The sequence below is a fragment of the Carassius carassius genome, chromosome 26 (assembly GCF_963082965.1).
Source record: "Carassius carassius chromosome 26, fCarCar2.1, whole genome shotgun sequence".
Classification (NCBI taxonomy): Eukaryota; Metazoa; Chordata; class Actinopteri; order Cypriniformes; family Cyprinidae; genus Carassius; species Carassius carassius.
This window is the reverse complement of record NC_081780.1, coordinates 4,096,137-4,112,608: the sequence shown is the minus strand read 5'-3', so window position 1 is coordinate 4,112,608 and position 16,472 is coordinate 4,096,137. Positions and strand designations below refer to the sequence as shown.

Below are 16,472 nucleotides of genomic sequence, written 5' to 3'. Positions count from 1 at the left end.
TTCTTTTTTTTTTTTTACTTTTTATTCATCAAAGTATCGTAAAAAAGTATCACATGTTCTGAAAAAATATTAAGCAGCAGAACTGTTTCTAACTTTGATAATGAATCATCATATTAGAATGATTTCTAAAGGATCATGTGATAATGATCCTAAAAATTCAGCTTTGCATCACAGAAATAAATGATAATTTAAAGTATAATACATTTAAAAACAATTATTTTAAATTGTAATAATATATCACAATATTACATTTTTTCTGTATTTTTGATCAAATAAATGCAGGCTTGATGAGGAGAAGAAACTTCTCAAACTTTTGGTCTGTACTGTATGTAATTTGATAATAATAATACAATGTATTATAATTATTATTATTATTATAAAAATACAATTCTTTTATTAATTAAAATCAAATTTACAATTTAAGGCAATTACATTAAAATATTTGTTTACTTTGGTTTATGCATATTATTATCATTTGTATATGCCAAGCTATGTAACTATTTCAGTTGCATTTTTACTTTTTAATACTTTTAAATAAAAATGCATTCTTTTATTTTAGTCACAATATCGTTTTGTTTTCATTCTGCTGTAGGCTAAAGTAGCTGTAAACACTCCCAAAATGTAGCTGACTGTGTAGATTTTGAAGCAGCTTGCAACATTTTTAACAAATCTTAGAGTATTCAGGATCTTCGGTTAACCGTGGATGAACATTATGTACCAAACCAAATAAAGAGAGATGGAGCGTCAAGGTCTGTTTCATCTTCAGTGTGGGTTAGCTTCCAGTTCCTCATGATTAGTACCATGCAAACATAGTCAGAGATGATTTGTTCTGTTAGTTACAGATGGTTTAGAGATGATTACAGATGATTCTTCAGACTCTACGCGCCAGAGTCCCAAACACAGATTAGGGCTAGTGCTAAAAAGGGTTTTCACTGCAGAATTACTGATGAGATTGTGATTTAGTTCAGATTCAGGGTTAATCTGTGTCTGGGAAGCAGACGCTCTACTATAAATATGGAATTAGTCATAAATGTTGGAAAATATTACAGTTGTTCATATTTTTGAAATCTTTTACTGTTGTTGTGTTAATTACTACAGTGTGTCAGCAACATACGGGGTTGCTTTCTGATATATGGCACAGTTGTCACTTTTGGACTAATAAGTAATCAATCACCTGTTCTGGTTAAAATTCACTGCATAAATGTTTATCATCTAATGCATTGACATTCAGACATTTAAGTGTGTTTACATACATCATTGGTTCACTATGGTTGAGCTTTTGAAAGCATATTTGTGTGTGTTGCCATTGAATTTTTATATTGGTCGTTCACCTTTTAAAGAGGTAAGGATGTCTTTCTCCCTCTCTTTCTTGCTGTTTATCTTTGCTCAGGTAATTAAAAAGCAGAGAAAGTATTTTTCGGTCACTGAACACTTTTGATCCTCTCTGGCGACGCTGCGGCTCAGTTAACAGCTGCCGTACACTTACCGGGGAAGGATTTGAGCTCTGTCAAGGACTGAATAATTTAATGTGCTGCTGAAGAAAACCTGTATAATTAATTCATCGGACCTACTTTGTTATTTTGGCTTCCGATTTTTAAAGTCAAATCGCACAGATAGGATGCAGCTGCATGTGAAACTCAGGGACGTGCAATTTGAACTGTGAGGCTTTTTGGATGAACAGAAATGTTGTTCGATGGGATCGTAATGGGTGTCTCGATGAGATGCACTGAACTCAAGAATAGCTCGAAGTTGTCGAAATATTGTGTTCGATTCAGGTTTTAGTAGCTCAGTTCACTATATTTACAATTGCATGATGAAACATTAATGTGAGCTACAATTTTACATTTTCTGAGGATTGCTTCCTGCAAAATGTAATTCCATAATTCACACGACTTCATCAGTGGTTGCCTAGTCATTGGGATGCAGTTGCTAGGGAAGTCCGGATGGTTGCTAGGATGGGAATCATAAGGAATTCTGTTTCTGATTGCACTTTTACTTGTATTTTTTAAATTGTATTATTTATTTATTTATTTTTTTGGGTGGGGTTAGGGTAATTTGATTAAAAAGAACTGGGTTGCTAAACCAACTGCTAAGACTCTCATTCCTTTGGTAGTTAGATTACACTGAATATGTTGAATGTGTTACATTTGTTACAATGATCCAGCTCGCTGAAGAGAACCAAGTTATTTAATGGGGAATCACTTGGACTGCACTGATTGGAATTCATGTTTTGATTCAGTGATTAGAACTGACTCATAGAGTCTTTCTTTTTGGAATTTGTATGTTATTGATTCACTAAAAAGCTATTCAATCAACTCATCAGACTCGTTCATTTAGCAGGTAGATAACACCGGTAATGTTGACTTAGTATGTTTTTGATTTTCCTATCAATTATTTGGGAATTGATTGGACAATACTGATTGCACTTTGTTTTTAATTTCAACAAAAAGAATCGAGTCATCATTTGGGAATCGATTGGAAAATACTGTGGCACTTAGAATCCTAAGAATCGTTTGTTTGGGAATATGCCACAGATTCTGGGTGCTCTGTGCATATATGAGGACTCTATCATCATTATAATCTTATAACACACACACACACACACACACACACACACACACACACACACACACACACACACACACACACACACACACACACACACACACACACACAGAAGTTCTCAATTAGGTCAGAGCCTCAGTGTGGCTATCCCAGATTGCCCTGTGCCTCATAAAAGCATGAAATCCACTGCAGAAATCATTTCTGCTTCGTGATCTCAGGCAGGTGAGAGAACCTGATTTAACACACCTATCCCATAATCCCCTCTGAGTGCAGTGAGAACAGTGATGACATCATTATAATAGATATGAGAGCTTTCATGGCGTTTGTTTTTGTGAGGAATGCTGATCACACAAGACATGTTCTCTTTCTCTCTCTCTGCACCCTCTCTTTTTTTTTAGTTTTCTAATATGCTCATAGTCTTGTTACTTCTTCTTTTCCCTTTCACATGTCTGTCACCATAATTTGGTCTCCTTATTTTTAATTTCTTCTATATTCCTTGACTTTTTATTTTGGCTCAGGCAGCCTTGACTTCAAAGTCTCTTAGCATACGTGTTCATCACAGCGAGTCTCCTCAGGTGAGCCTCTTGGTCGAACGCTTAGGCAAGAGAGGCACATCACTTTTATTAAACCTTCTCACGGCGTTGAATTTCAGAGCAATCTGGCAACCCTGCCCTTATGAGCTTAAGCAGAGGTCACACTAGGCTTTGAGCATCTGAAAGTACTTCAGATACCACAATAGTGCAAACCAGGCAGCTGTTTGAATTCAGTCAAAAGGTCAATCTGTGACGTTTGCATCTACTGTGGGTCAAATGTCTTCTCACTATAAAATTTTAGCATCACATGTATGAATGAAAGGGAATGGTATATTTTTTTCTGTTTGCTTGATTAAATGCATCATATATTGACCTGAAATGTCATTTTGTTGTAAACACCAGTGTTATTTTAGAATTTGAGTTACTGTTAGCACTTTATAACAAGGTTTCACTTGATAAAATTAGTTAACATGAGTTAACAATGAATAAAACCTCTACAGCATTTATAATCTTAGTTAATGTTAATATCAGCATTTATTAATACATTTTTAATATCAAAAGTTGTAATTGTTAACAGTAATGCACTATGAACAAAAATTAATATTTTTATTAAATAAGTTAATGAATAACAATAGAAACATTTTGAATTTCTAAATAACATTAATAAAGGTTAATAAATGCTGTAAAAATATATTGTTCATTATTAGTACGTTAGTTAATGCAGTAACTAATGTACACTAATGAGACCTTGTAGTAAATATTTTTTTATTATTATTATTGGTTTAGTTTTTATTTTTTGTTTTGCAGTGCTGGCCAGTTTTCGAGGAATGGTGCAGCATGGCTTGCCTCTGGAGATCGGTGACACGGTGCAGATCCTGGAGAAATGTGAAGGTACATAATCACTGATGTCAGCCCTCTTTTACGTTTATTTCAATAGTATAAACCCTATTTTTGTGTTTGCACCAGTTTGGACCAGCTTCAGTTTCAAAAATGGTTAAGACGTACAATGCTGGTCTGTTACTCACACAAGCTGATTGTTGTGGGTAGACCAATTTGACAAGGATGAAAGTGCTGAAACTTGTAATCAGTGATAGTTTTAACTGTTAGTTTAAGCTCACAAGCTGATTTAAACCATCTAAGCTGGTATGGGTGTTTTTTTATGTCAGCAGCGTTGCTTGAGGATAATGTTGCCAGTTTGGTCTTGGAGGTGGCCTACTGAAAAACCCAGCAGCTGGTCACCAGCATATGTCGTTTTGGATGTGGTGTGAATTTTTGTTCCCACCAGGCTTCTTAACCAGCAGGACTTCCTTTTTCATTCAGCTTTACCAGGAAGTCCATGCAGGTTGAGCAAATTCATTCATTCATTCACAAAGGGCTGCATCAATTCTTTTGATATGCAACTAATCTAATGATTATTAGAACTATTCGTCAACTATTCAGGCAAATTTTACGTACAGGGTTAACATTAAATGTATTTAAAACATATGTTAATTGAAATAAAGCTGAAATGAAGGATAAATATTAGACTGAAAAATGTTAACTAAATGAAAATTAGGAACGTTTTCTCGACAACGAACTCTGTAGAAGCACTAAAACTTAGAAATAAAATGACTGATGAAATAAAATGATAACTCTATATCTCAAAAACAATGGACTGAAAACTAAAAATGTATTAATCCTGAGTAGACAAAAGCACAAACCAAAATTGAAATTACTACAATTATGAAAAATGTAACTTAAATTTAAGTGAAAGCTGAAAATATTAAAAATAAAAGCAATTTCAATGTCAATATAAATGTAAATTATTTATAATATATAAAGAATATAGATATTAATATTAATCTATAATATATAAATAATACTAAATTAACACTGCAGTGAAACATCTTTACTGACCTTAAATGAATTATAGTAAAAAAATGTATATATACACACACACACACACACACACACACACACACACACACACACACACATATTGTATCAATTTAATGCATCCTTGCTAAATTAAAGTATTAATTCCTTTAATTTCTTTCTAAATGATAATAATAATAATAATTCATTCATTCTAACCCCAAACTTAACTGGTCCTATATATGTTACAAAGGCTTTCTATTTCAGATAAATGTTATTAATCAAAGTTCAAATGTTTATCAAATGTTTACTTAACAATAAATCTGCATATTTGAATGATTCATAAAGGACAGAAAACCTTTATTTAAAAAAAAAACACACACAATATATCAGTTTTTGCTGTATTTTGGATCAAATAAATGCAGCCTTGGCGAGCAGAAGAGACTTCTTTGAATTATTATTTTTTTTAAATCATACAGATCTGAAACTTCTGAATGGTGGTGTGTATATATGTGAGAGGGTTTGTGGATTAGCATGAAACCAACTATAACCAGTCAGAACTGAACCTCATTCTGATCTAAGAGGGTCTTTTCATCGGGGTAGGTTTGATTTGAGAAACTGCTGACACAGAGACACCTGCACCACCGCTCATTCTTTAAGTAAGGGGGAGGATTTGAAACCGGTCTTTTTTTGTGACCCGCACTCAACTCCTTCATTTCCTGTTTCCACCCTTTGAAGACACACTCCTTTGTTCTCTTGGTGCATGCGCTTCCTGTTTTTTGAGTAAGAGAGCCGGTTTCGGGTTGGAGAACACTAGAAATGTTGTGAAGGAGAACACAAATCTTAACAGTAGATATGAAACTACATAATCATTAGTTCCTGACTGACTGCAGGTGATAATCGTCATGTTTCTGTATTCAGCTGCTGTTATTACACCATTTACCGTCCAGAGGCCCCCTGTTTTTCACACCTTCAAAGTCTGCTTCTCGGCTTTTTGCCAGGAAGTGCAGATTGTGGGTTGGTTCGCAGTGGGCAGAAGGTTTTATCAGTGCTGGAGATGTTCACATCTGTTGAGTCAAAGTGCAGAGTCAAAGTGATCCTGAGGTTGAAAGTATCTTGTTGGTAAAAGCATTGCTTAGTCTCAGTGGTGGGTCGAACGAGACCAAGTTTGGTTAGTTGGCCAATGTGTTAGGATAGAGTTGGTGTCAGTTGAGTAAATATCAAAATAAGCCACCATGTTACTACAGTAAGGTGTTTAACAAGCATTTGCATTTATTAAAACTTGGTGAAACAAATGCTGCAGTCACCATTTTATTACTCTAGATGCTATATTTAGTGCTGCGTGGTTGGATGTTTGAGATATTAAATATCTTTTAGTAGAAAGAAGCATTTTTAATATTCATTCACATGACACATGTCTTGAGTTCTGTCAGATTTATCGTACTTTTATCGTAAAATTCTTTCATTTACTCACCCTAAAGTTGACTGTAGCCATTGACTTCCATAAGTATGTTTTTTCATACTGTGAAAGTCAACTGTTTGGTTACCAACATTGTTTTTGTGTTCAACATAGAAAAGAAACTCAAACAGGTTTGTAACAAATTAAGGTTGAGTAAATGATGACAGAATTTTCGTTTTTGGGTGAACTGTCCCTTTAAGGACATTTCAGGCATTACTTGCTGTGTTTTGTTCGATAACATCCTATGAAAAGTACCTTTTATGATGAGGCTCAGTCAGGAAACATTTGGCTGATATTAAAGATGAAAGTGACAGAAATGGTTTGTGTTTCAGGTTGGTACAGAGGATTTGTCCTCAAGAACCCGAATGCCAAGGTAAGTCTTTTATCAGTCATGTCTGTGTCGGATGCTATTTTCAGTTTCTGAAATATCACAGCTACACCGTCAGCCGAAACGCATGGATCAAAGACAATATCATGCTTTATTTCTGCCTGTTTGCTCCCTTGATTCTTAGTAGGCGTATTCATTTTTTATTTTGGTTTGTTTATCTGTTTGTCTATCTATCTTTCTTATTAGGGCATTTTCCCATGCAGCTACATCCATCTGAAGAATGCTTATATCAAGAATAAAGGGTGAGTTAAAGGAAAGAAGATCAAACACGAAGAAATTTAGTATTTAGCTTGGTCCTTGTGCTGTTTTAGTATTTACTGGAGTAAATCTCCCCCCATGGAGACATTGAACTGGAGTTTCGGTGAATTCAGTAATATTTGTGTAATCACAGATATCTGGCATGTATTTGTAAAGTGCAAACATGCACATTTTACACATCTGTTTAATATTGTTACTGCAGTACAGCCTATAGTTTAAGAAAATGAAAAATACTCCATACACCATTAACAGTCTAATTTGATTCAGATTTTTCAATAAGAACAATTAAAAAGTTTTGTAAAATATATTTAGCTTTTCCCTATCACACACAGTATTAAGTAAAGATCATGTTCCATGGAGATATTTAGTAGATTTCCTACCATAAATATATTAAAACTTAATTTTTAATTATTAAAGATTACAAAAATTACCTTGTGGTCCAGGGTCACACAGACACACACAAACCCACATATGATTAATATTAAACATGAACCACAAAAGTTATGCTAATGCTAATTTTTAATTTTATTAATCAAAAACTGGGTAAATGCAGTAAAAACATGGTAATAATAAAACTTTTGCAAAAAAAAAAAAATATATATATATATACTTTTTTTTTTGGCATTAACTCATTAAAAGTTGCTGATCAGATACAATATGGTTAAACTTAAAAACATTTTTAGTTCTGACTTTTTACAAAGCAACCAAATGACCCCAAATGAGAAGATCATATACAGATATTGAATGCATTATGAGGTTAAAAACATAACTAAAATTGTGGCAAAACATTACATTCGACTTAATAAAAACACCCAGCCTTAATTCATACATACTGTAACTGGCCACATAATTGTTTTAGCTGCTTCCTTACAATAGAATTGGATTTTCTGAAACTATATTATGACATTTCGTTGGTGCACAGACATCAGTTGTGAGACTCCGGTGCCTGAACATAATGCTAAATGAATGTATCGACGGTGAACAGAAGGAAAGTGTCAGCGCTCCACTGTACATCTGCTTTCTCCTTTGATTAACGAACAGTGCAGCATCTGTGGCACAAGCAGATGAGGTGTATCTCATATCTGTTGTGCTGTGTGCCGCCCACATTTGACTCACAGGCAGTTCGAGATGGTGGTGCCGAGCGAAGACTCTGTCATTACAGAGATGACGTCCACACTGAGGGACTGGGGAGCCATGTGGAAGCAGCTCTTTGTGGTAAAACTGTTAAGGCAAACATAGCAGTCCGCCCACAGCCAGACGCTGGCTTCGTGAACTCTGGGTGCACAGATGCTGTCAGGCGGAATGTATTAATGTATTTTATTTAAGCTGTTGTTGTGGGTGGGGGAATGTTATTTAATTATTTTTACACCAGGTCATTATATTTGTGTGTTACAACAATATAAACCCCTTATCAAAACTGTGTATTTCACATTTATCTTTCCAATCTTTTGTTTATCCCCATAGAAAAATGAAGGAGATCTGTTTCACAGACTGTGGCATGTGATGAATGAGATTTTGGACCTAAGGCGGCAGGTTTTGGTGGGTCACCTGACCCATGACCGCATGAGGGACGTCAAACAGCACATCACGGCACGTCTGGACTGGGGCAACGAGTGAGTACGGTATCACCTGTGTGATGTGTTAAAGCATCAAGGTTAATCACAAAACACCTGTCATAAACATGGTCAGGTCAGAAACACAAGTGAACCATTAAGAGAGAGATAGATATATATATATTGCTTTTGCATTTATTTTTGTGACAGTTAAACGTATTTGCATTCAGAATCATTTTACCGTAATTCAACAAAACTTGTAAATGTTGTTACTGTAACAAAAATGTAACTAAATACAGCAAACGGAGCAATTTATATATATATATATATATATATATATATATATATATTTGTTATGACTTAAAATTGTCTTCATTATTGTATATTTAAATGTCTTTTATTCTTGTGATGCAAAACGAAATTTTTGTCTTCAGTGTCATCTGATTCTTCAGAAATCATTCTAATATGGTTCTCAAGACACATTTCTTGTTATTACCAATGATGAAAACAGTTGTGCTAATATTTTTTGTTAAAATATCCTTTTTTTGAATGAATACAAAATATGATAAAAAGTTTAAAAGAGCAGGTTTTCTGTAATAAGAATAATTTGTGTAAACAAATTTATTTCTATATATTATATATTTTTTGTAAAAAAGAAATTGCTATTTTTTTGTTGTACTGTATATATTTTATGCTTGTTTAAATAGAAGTAAATTAATTAATTCCAATGATTATAATCTAATGGTAATTTCCACTGAGAATATTGCAAATTACATAAATACTCACTCATGTAAAATATGGACATATGGGCCTAAATGTTTTTAATTTTTTATGTGAAATATAAATTCTTATTTAATCATTGTAATTTTGGGGGGCTTAGTAGGATCTTGGTCTTTTGTTTGGTTTATAATTCTGCAGTGTTTCGTTCAGTATCCCTGTCCACATCAAAAACTCAAAATCCAGCTTCACGCAACAGTTTATTAAAAACCAGAAACTTACAGATTGGTTTTGATTGTGTGTATGTAACGTTTTCACTTGTTGGACATGTTGGACACTGACTAATGATACTGTGTTATTTCCACCTTTCACAGGCAGCTGGGTTTGGACCTGGTACCCAGGAGGGAGTTCAGCATGGTGGACCCGGATGAAATCAGCATCACCGAGCTCTACCGTCTGGTACGTCTGTTTTCCTGCCTGCACACAACAACCGCACTCCTCAGTCTATCAAAGATTTCTTTTTATCCCCGATTTAGCCACTTAATCGCATTCTGTTAAATGCAAGAGGCCTGCGATGAAAGCCTCACGCGCTCCCATCAGCTCGAGTAACAGGTCCCATGGGGAAAATGACAGTAATTCTGAACCGCACAGACAAGATACGCCGCAGAAAATTACAGCCGTCATGGATGTGAAAGTCTGGTCGCCGGTTGGAGGGGTTGTTGACAGCGGGGAATCTCTACTGTGATATAATTGAGTTATGAGGAGCATTACCTCAGCTAAACGTGACCGGAGGTGTCCCAGTACTGTGTAATATAATGTAATAACCCTCTGCTGGCGGCCAGACTCCATTACTGCACCCTGTCTCTGTGGTTTATGTGCCGCTTTTTGCCATCAGCTGCATATGCGATGAGACGCGAAGTGAATGTTTGCAACCTGCTTATTGCTAACGGCCCAAAAAATCATTTGAGCTCAAAAGTTATGACAGCTTTATCTTGTTTAAACTTAGAACTGGCGTTTATGATGAATGACTGTCGAAGCTAAAAAAGAAAGTTCTTGGCAGTTGTTATTGATTTATTTGGGTTATTTTGTGCTATGATGGTCTAGTTTAGCTGGGGTTGAATAGCAGGCGTTTGGTGTGTGTTTAGACTGAGCTCATTACCGGTGACACATACCCAGAGAGCTGTGATGAATAGTGTGGGAGTGAATCAGGTCACACAGTCACACCACACACACTTTAATTAGTGCTGAGGATTCAGACAGCAACACAGAAGACTGTGTGTGTGTGAAATAAACTGTAAGAATGAGAGTGGGAGAACATGGCAATAACTATAAATGCACAGTAAATCAGACTATCTATCTATTTTTTTATTTATCAGATTTAATCCATTTTAGAACCAGATAGGATGAATGATTTCTTGTTGGTTTGATTTGGCTTGGTTGATTATTCATGATAATTATTACCCCCACACACACATTATCAGAGCACAGGTGGTCTTTGATTGGAGTTCTTGATGTGAAAGTAAGCGGTTTAGAGTCCAGAGCCTTCCTTGATCTGACCCGGCCTGCCAAACAAGGAATAAAGTCTTTATTGAAATTCCAGTGCTTAATCTTTTTATTCTATTCATTCCCATTAAAACTATGTTATTTGAGCTTCTGTTAACGTCATTTCTCACAAAGGAGGAAGTACTGCTCTCTTTGATTGATTTACCTTTTCTTCTTTTCTTCTTTTATTAACACCTTACAGTAAGTTGTGGATGCACTTAAAGTATTTACCCTTTTTTATGCATGTAAATGTAAACATTTGTTTTAAACTCATTATATATTTTTTATATTTTATATTAATATTAATTATTGTATAGTTTTGTATTATCGTTATAGTTAAAGTATTATCTTTTTTTCATTATTATGCATTCTATAAAGTATAATTCTATCACAGTACTATTATTATTATTGCTTTATTTCATAACTGTAAAAGTTATGAATACAAATATTTTATTACGTAAAGCAGAATATTTTTTTTATTTTATTTTGGATGCAATTAAATTATTTACCTTTTTACATACCATAATAATTTTACACGACGTTAGCATCTCATTAAACGCATTACCTTAAAATACACTATTATTTATAATTTATTACAATGATTATTCCATTATTATGTTCATGCATTTATATTATTTTGGATGCAATTTTATTATTTACCCTTTTACATACCCTAATTATTTTACAAGTGTTAGCATTTTATTAAATGCATTATTTTTAATGTTATTTATTATTATTGTTATTTATTATTTATTACATTATAATGTTTATGCATTTAAAACCTATTAACATAGCTTTTTATATAAATTTCATTGTAAATTCCTCCTTTTCTGTTTTGCTGGGGGTTGTGGGTAATATTAGCCCCCCCACCACCCCAAAAAAGCCACAATCGCAACAACACTGACGTACCGTTTTTAACATATCTGTGGACTCATTAATGCTAATGACTGTCTATTTACTTGAGTAATTGCTTGCAAAACTTCGAATGCTAATTATCTGCGAAATACTTAAAGGCCACATGCCATTTTTATTGTTTAATTGGTTGCTATCATAATAACTTTATCATAATAAATATGATAATAAATGAAAGTGTTCATTAGTGTTTGTCTCTGTAATCTTCATGAATACACACAGATAGAGCATATGCACTGCCTGTTGGCCTTTTTATATTTCACGTCACGCCTGTTTACACCTCAGTGTCCTAACACAGAGATGTGTGATCAGAATGTGGATCGGTTCAACGAATCTAAACATCCAATAGATGATGCTCCCATGTGAGAAGTGTGTTTGTTACACAACAACGGTGTGAATGTGCACTTAAAATAAGCATGTGTGCAGTGATGTGCATCTGAATGTGTGTGCGTGTGCATTTGACATTGCACTCTGTGGTGTCATTCCAAAGAAAGGAGCATATTAACTGAAACAAATTAGATTTGGCTGGCTGTAAAAGAGTCGTGCTGTGAACATGGAAACGCTGGAATTCAATGGAAAATTCAGTGCATTTCTGAAGATGTTATGCACAGCTTTTCCTGCTTTTCTTGGTGTTAGAAAAGAGAAACACAGTGCAAAGTTAGATCTTTACATGCATAGTGTTACTGGGTCATTTTTATGTCTTGCTTTGTTGAAAATGGATGCATCACTTGCAATGATCTGTATGTGTTTGGATTGATAGATGGAGAATCGGCACAGAAAGAAGGAAACTCCGACTCCTGTCAGCACACATCACCTGTTTGTCCATCTGAAGAGTCTGATGAGCTCAAACCTGGGTGAAGAGCTGGAGGTCTTCTTCTTCATCTATGATAGTCGAGAGAACAAACCGCTCAGGTGAGCGTCTAACCAATCATTTATATATGCTTATAAATGCATTAAAATGTCGATTTACATTCTGTCGATTTACATTGTTCAAATGTTTGGGGTCAGTATGTTTTTTTTTTTAATGTTTTTGAAAGACGACTCTTATTCTCACCAAGGCTGCATTAATTTGATCAAAAATACAATTATTTTTAACAGTTTAAATAACTGTTATACATTTGAATATATTTATTTTTAAATGTAATTTATTTCTGTGATGCAAAGCAGAAATTTCAGCATCAATGCATGATTTGATGCTCAAGAAACGTTTCTTTCAATTGACAACACTGAAGGATTCTTTAATGAATAGAAAGTTAAAAGAACAGCATTTTCAATGGAAGTCTGTTTCCGCCACAGAATAAAAATTAAAAAGGTAATTGAGACTTTTGCCCACTTCTGACTTTTTCTTACAAAAGTTATTTTTTTCTTGCAATTCTGAGTTTGTATTTAACCATTTTGGGAAAAAAAATTGAATTGCAAAATTTCTTGGAGTTATGAGTTTATGTCTTGCAATTTAGATTTTTTCTTCCCGCCGTGGAAAAAAAGATAAAAAGGTAATTGCGACTTTTTATCCCACAATTCTGACTTTTTTCCTGCAGTTGTGAGTTCATATCTCACAGTTTGGACTTTTCAGCATTTCTGCATTTATATCTAACTTCTTCTGAATTCTATAAACTTTATAAAAACTATCTGAACTGTGGGATAAAAACTTGCAGTTACAGTTTATTTATTTATTTTTAATCCCGTGGCCTAAACAAGCTTTCATAGCGATATTATAATGAAAAGTCTATTTGTGTCCAGGATGTGCTCATCAATCATAACCTCATTACGCGTCCTTCCTCCTGTGTTTGTTCTGGCCGCTACCAGACAGATGAAAAACAAATAAACAGTTTTCATCAGGGAAACACACCTGCAGTGGAGGCTGTGAGAGTGTGTGTGTGTGTGTACCTGTTTGTCTCATCTAATGGTTAATTACAGACTGTAACCGTCTCCGCAGCTGCTCGCTGGCGTTTGTCACATTGTCTTAGTGTTTTCCCTTTGTCCCTCTGTTCATTGATCGAGTTTTTCCCCCTCAGTCCCTGTCGTAGTCTGGAAGGAGAATATTAATGTGGCTCTGATCCATCACCAATCTTCCTACCTGCTTAGTTGGCTGGTTTCCAGTTAATTATTCATCTTTTTGTTTCTATATGGAATGGAAGCTCCCGTTTTTTCAGCCTCTGCCAGACTCGCCTGCGGCTTCGAATCTGCTCAATGTCCATCCTGACAGCTCCTGTGGATTTAATCCCACTGCTGCCCAGATTCCCCAGAATCACTAGGGCTGCATCCCGATTTGAATATTTTACACTATATGCATTTAATGTGCAGTTACAGACAATACTGCACATTACTGACAATAGTACATACTTCTGAGTATGGAATGAACATCTACATTTATGCATTTAACATTAATATTTGAAAATACCATGTTATTGCATACTAGTATTACTTTTGTTTATTTATTTGTTTATTTTTATTTCTAATCACCTGTAACTTTTTAATATTAAAATCATATTATTATATGAAATTATTATTATGCTAATGTATTGTGTACAGTTTTATTACTATTTATAATAATAATAATTCCTAATATAAGTACATTTGTATCATATAATATTAATTTTATTTACTATTCAATTTTTTCTCTGGCTGGAGTGATTCAGTATCAGTCCTGGTGTTAGGCAGCTCATGTTACCAGTTTCGTCCAGCAGCGCACGGACAGCGAGAGCTGTTACCATGGATGCTGTTTGTATTCATTTTTCTTTAGACAGTCGGAGTGCTGCAACTAAAAGCCCCTTGTGTCAGTGTGTGAAGTGTGTGTGTGAAAGCGTCTATGTGTGTTTCACTTCATTTCTGCCACAGGATGTGTACAAAGTGCTGATTGACAGCCTTCTGGGTAACAGCTCCCACTCTGTTCCCACGGGAGAGTTTTGTGGCACGGTTAAAATATCCACTCAGACATACAGGGATCACTTTTCCGGCCGTGTCGATTTATCCAGATTTATCCGGAGGGAGACGGGGGCTCGTATAGAGTCCCATTTGAACTTGTTGTGTTACAATCACTGGCATCAAGGGAGGAAATATCAAATTCTGGGATGAGAGGGAAAGAAAGCCGCCCGTCTGTGTGTTATGGAAATGTTGGCGTGATGTCTGCCGATAGCAGTATCCCAGTGTCCACAGACGCCTCTTCAGAAAGCCATCGCAGCCCTGCAGCTGCGTGTCAAAGGCCAAAACAGTCTTTGTGCTCCTGCCTCTGGTGATGGGACGCCGGGATCGCAACAATACACAGTTAATTACATGGTGTTTGTGTGAAGGGCCGGTTTAATACAAGTCCGTGCATGAATGTGTGTGTATTACTGAGCCGATTGAACTCACAAGTTTTGTTCGATTTCTGTTGCCAGCTATTGTTCCTGCTCGTCTTTTTATCATGGAGCTGTGAAAGTCAAGTAACTGGATTATGAGTTAGGAGGGCAAAGGACACGAGTGTCTGTCACATTATTCTCTTTAATTTACAGTTCATTTCATTAATTGTTTTGTTTTAGTGTTTTGTTTGTTTTTTATGTGTGTGTGTGTGTGTTTTATTTGATGATTTGATTTGATTGTGATTTTTGATTGTGAATTCATTTATGATTATACCGTAATATTATCCAATATACACATTATGACCATGCTACATGTACAATAGAATGGTATTACTATGATTATTATCCCAAATTTATATGTCCAAAAACCTGGTAATAACAAAGTATATTACCAAAAAAACATATACATACTGTTGTACTTGTCCAGAAACATGATAATAGTGCATATAAATAAACAAACAAACAAAGTATTACTCCAGTGCAAAAAACTTAATTGTGTTAATGTTCTAAAGTATTTTATTTTATTTTATTTTATTTTATTTTATTTTATCACTTGTTTGATTTAATGGCATGCTTTACTTAACAAATTCTTAGTTTCTTGACCGTTATGATAAACCGTTTTATGTATGAGATTTTGCTCGGTAAATATTTTATTAGACAAAGTGAATTTAACAGCATTGAGTTTGCTGTGCCAAAAATGATATATGCAGTATTTTGTTCTCACAGACTTTAAAAATGCTTTTGCTTGAGAGCTCTGTGTTTTTAAACAGCAGAATAAACTCATTGTATAAACTGAAAGCATTTCTCTTGTTCTCTCTCTTTGTTTTACAGTGAAAGGTTCTTTGTTAAACTCAATAAAAACGGTCTGCCCAAGATCCCCGAGAAGACTGAAAGACAATGCACACTTTTTGTGGTGAGTGTTGAGATGAAATCAGTGGCAGAGTAATCATGCAGAGTAATCTGTGCTGATTCACTGTCCCTGATGTTTTATTCAGGATCTGGGCAGCGGCGACCTGAGGAAAGACGTGTATATTGTGGTACACATCATTAGGATTGGTAAAAGCCCATATTTGTCCACTGAATAATTACTGATGCCAAAGAGCCTGCAGGCATGTGATGAGCACTGATTGTTGTGTGTGTGTGTGTGTGTGTGTGTAGGGAGGATGGGTGCAGGAGAGAAGAAGAACACAAGTAATGTGCAGTACAGACGTCCGTTCGGCTGTGCTGTGGTCAGCATCGCTGATCTTCTCACTGCTGACTCCAAAGATGACCACCTGCTGAAGGTCTATGCGTGAGTGACCCCCCCACAAACACACACACACACACAACAAACCGCAGAACACCTCAGGACTG

At 35.1% G+C, this 16,472-nt stretch overlaps 1 protein-coding gene across 4 annotated transcripts in view; it reads left to right on the top strand.

Annotated features, from left to right (window-relative positions):
* Nucleotides 1-16,472, top strand: part of LOC132105556 (dedicator of cytokinesis protein 4-like) — a 98,185-nt gene that overhangs the window by 24,240 nt on the left and 57,473 nt on the right. For all 4 annotated transcript variants that reach the window (XM_059510755.1, XM_059510756.1, XM_059510752.1 and 1 more), the window contains exons 2-11: nt 3,906-3,989; nt 6,744-6,784; nt 6,986-7,041; nt 8,176-8,272; nt 8,522-8,670; nt 9,702-9,786; nt 12,542-12,693; nt 15,951-16,032; nt 16,115-16,175; nt 16,278-16,410. In XM_059510755.1, the coding sequence (XP_059366738.1) occupies nt 3,906-3,989; nt 6,744-6,784; nt 6,986-7,041; nt 8,176-8,272; nt 8,522-8,670; nt 9,702-9,786; nt 12,542-12,693; nt 15,951-16,032; nt 16,115-16,175; nt 16,278-16,410 (940 nt within the window). The remainder of the gene's footprint in view (nt 1-3,905; nt 3,990-6,743; nt 6,785-6,985; nt 7,042-8,175; nt 8,273-8,521; nt 8,671-9,701; nt 9,787-12,541; nt 12,694-15,950; nt 16,033-16,114; nt 16,176-16,277; nt 16,411-16,472) is intronic.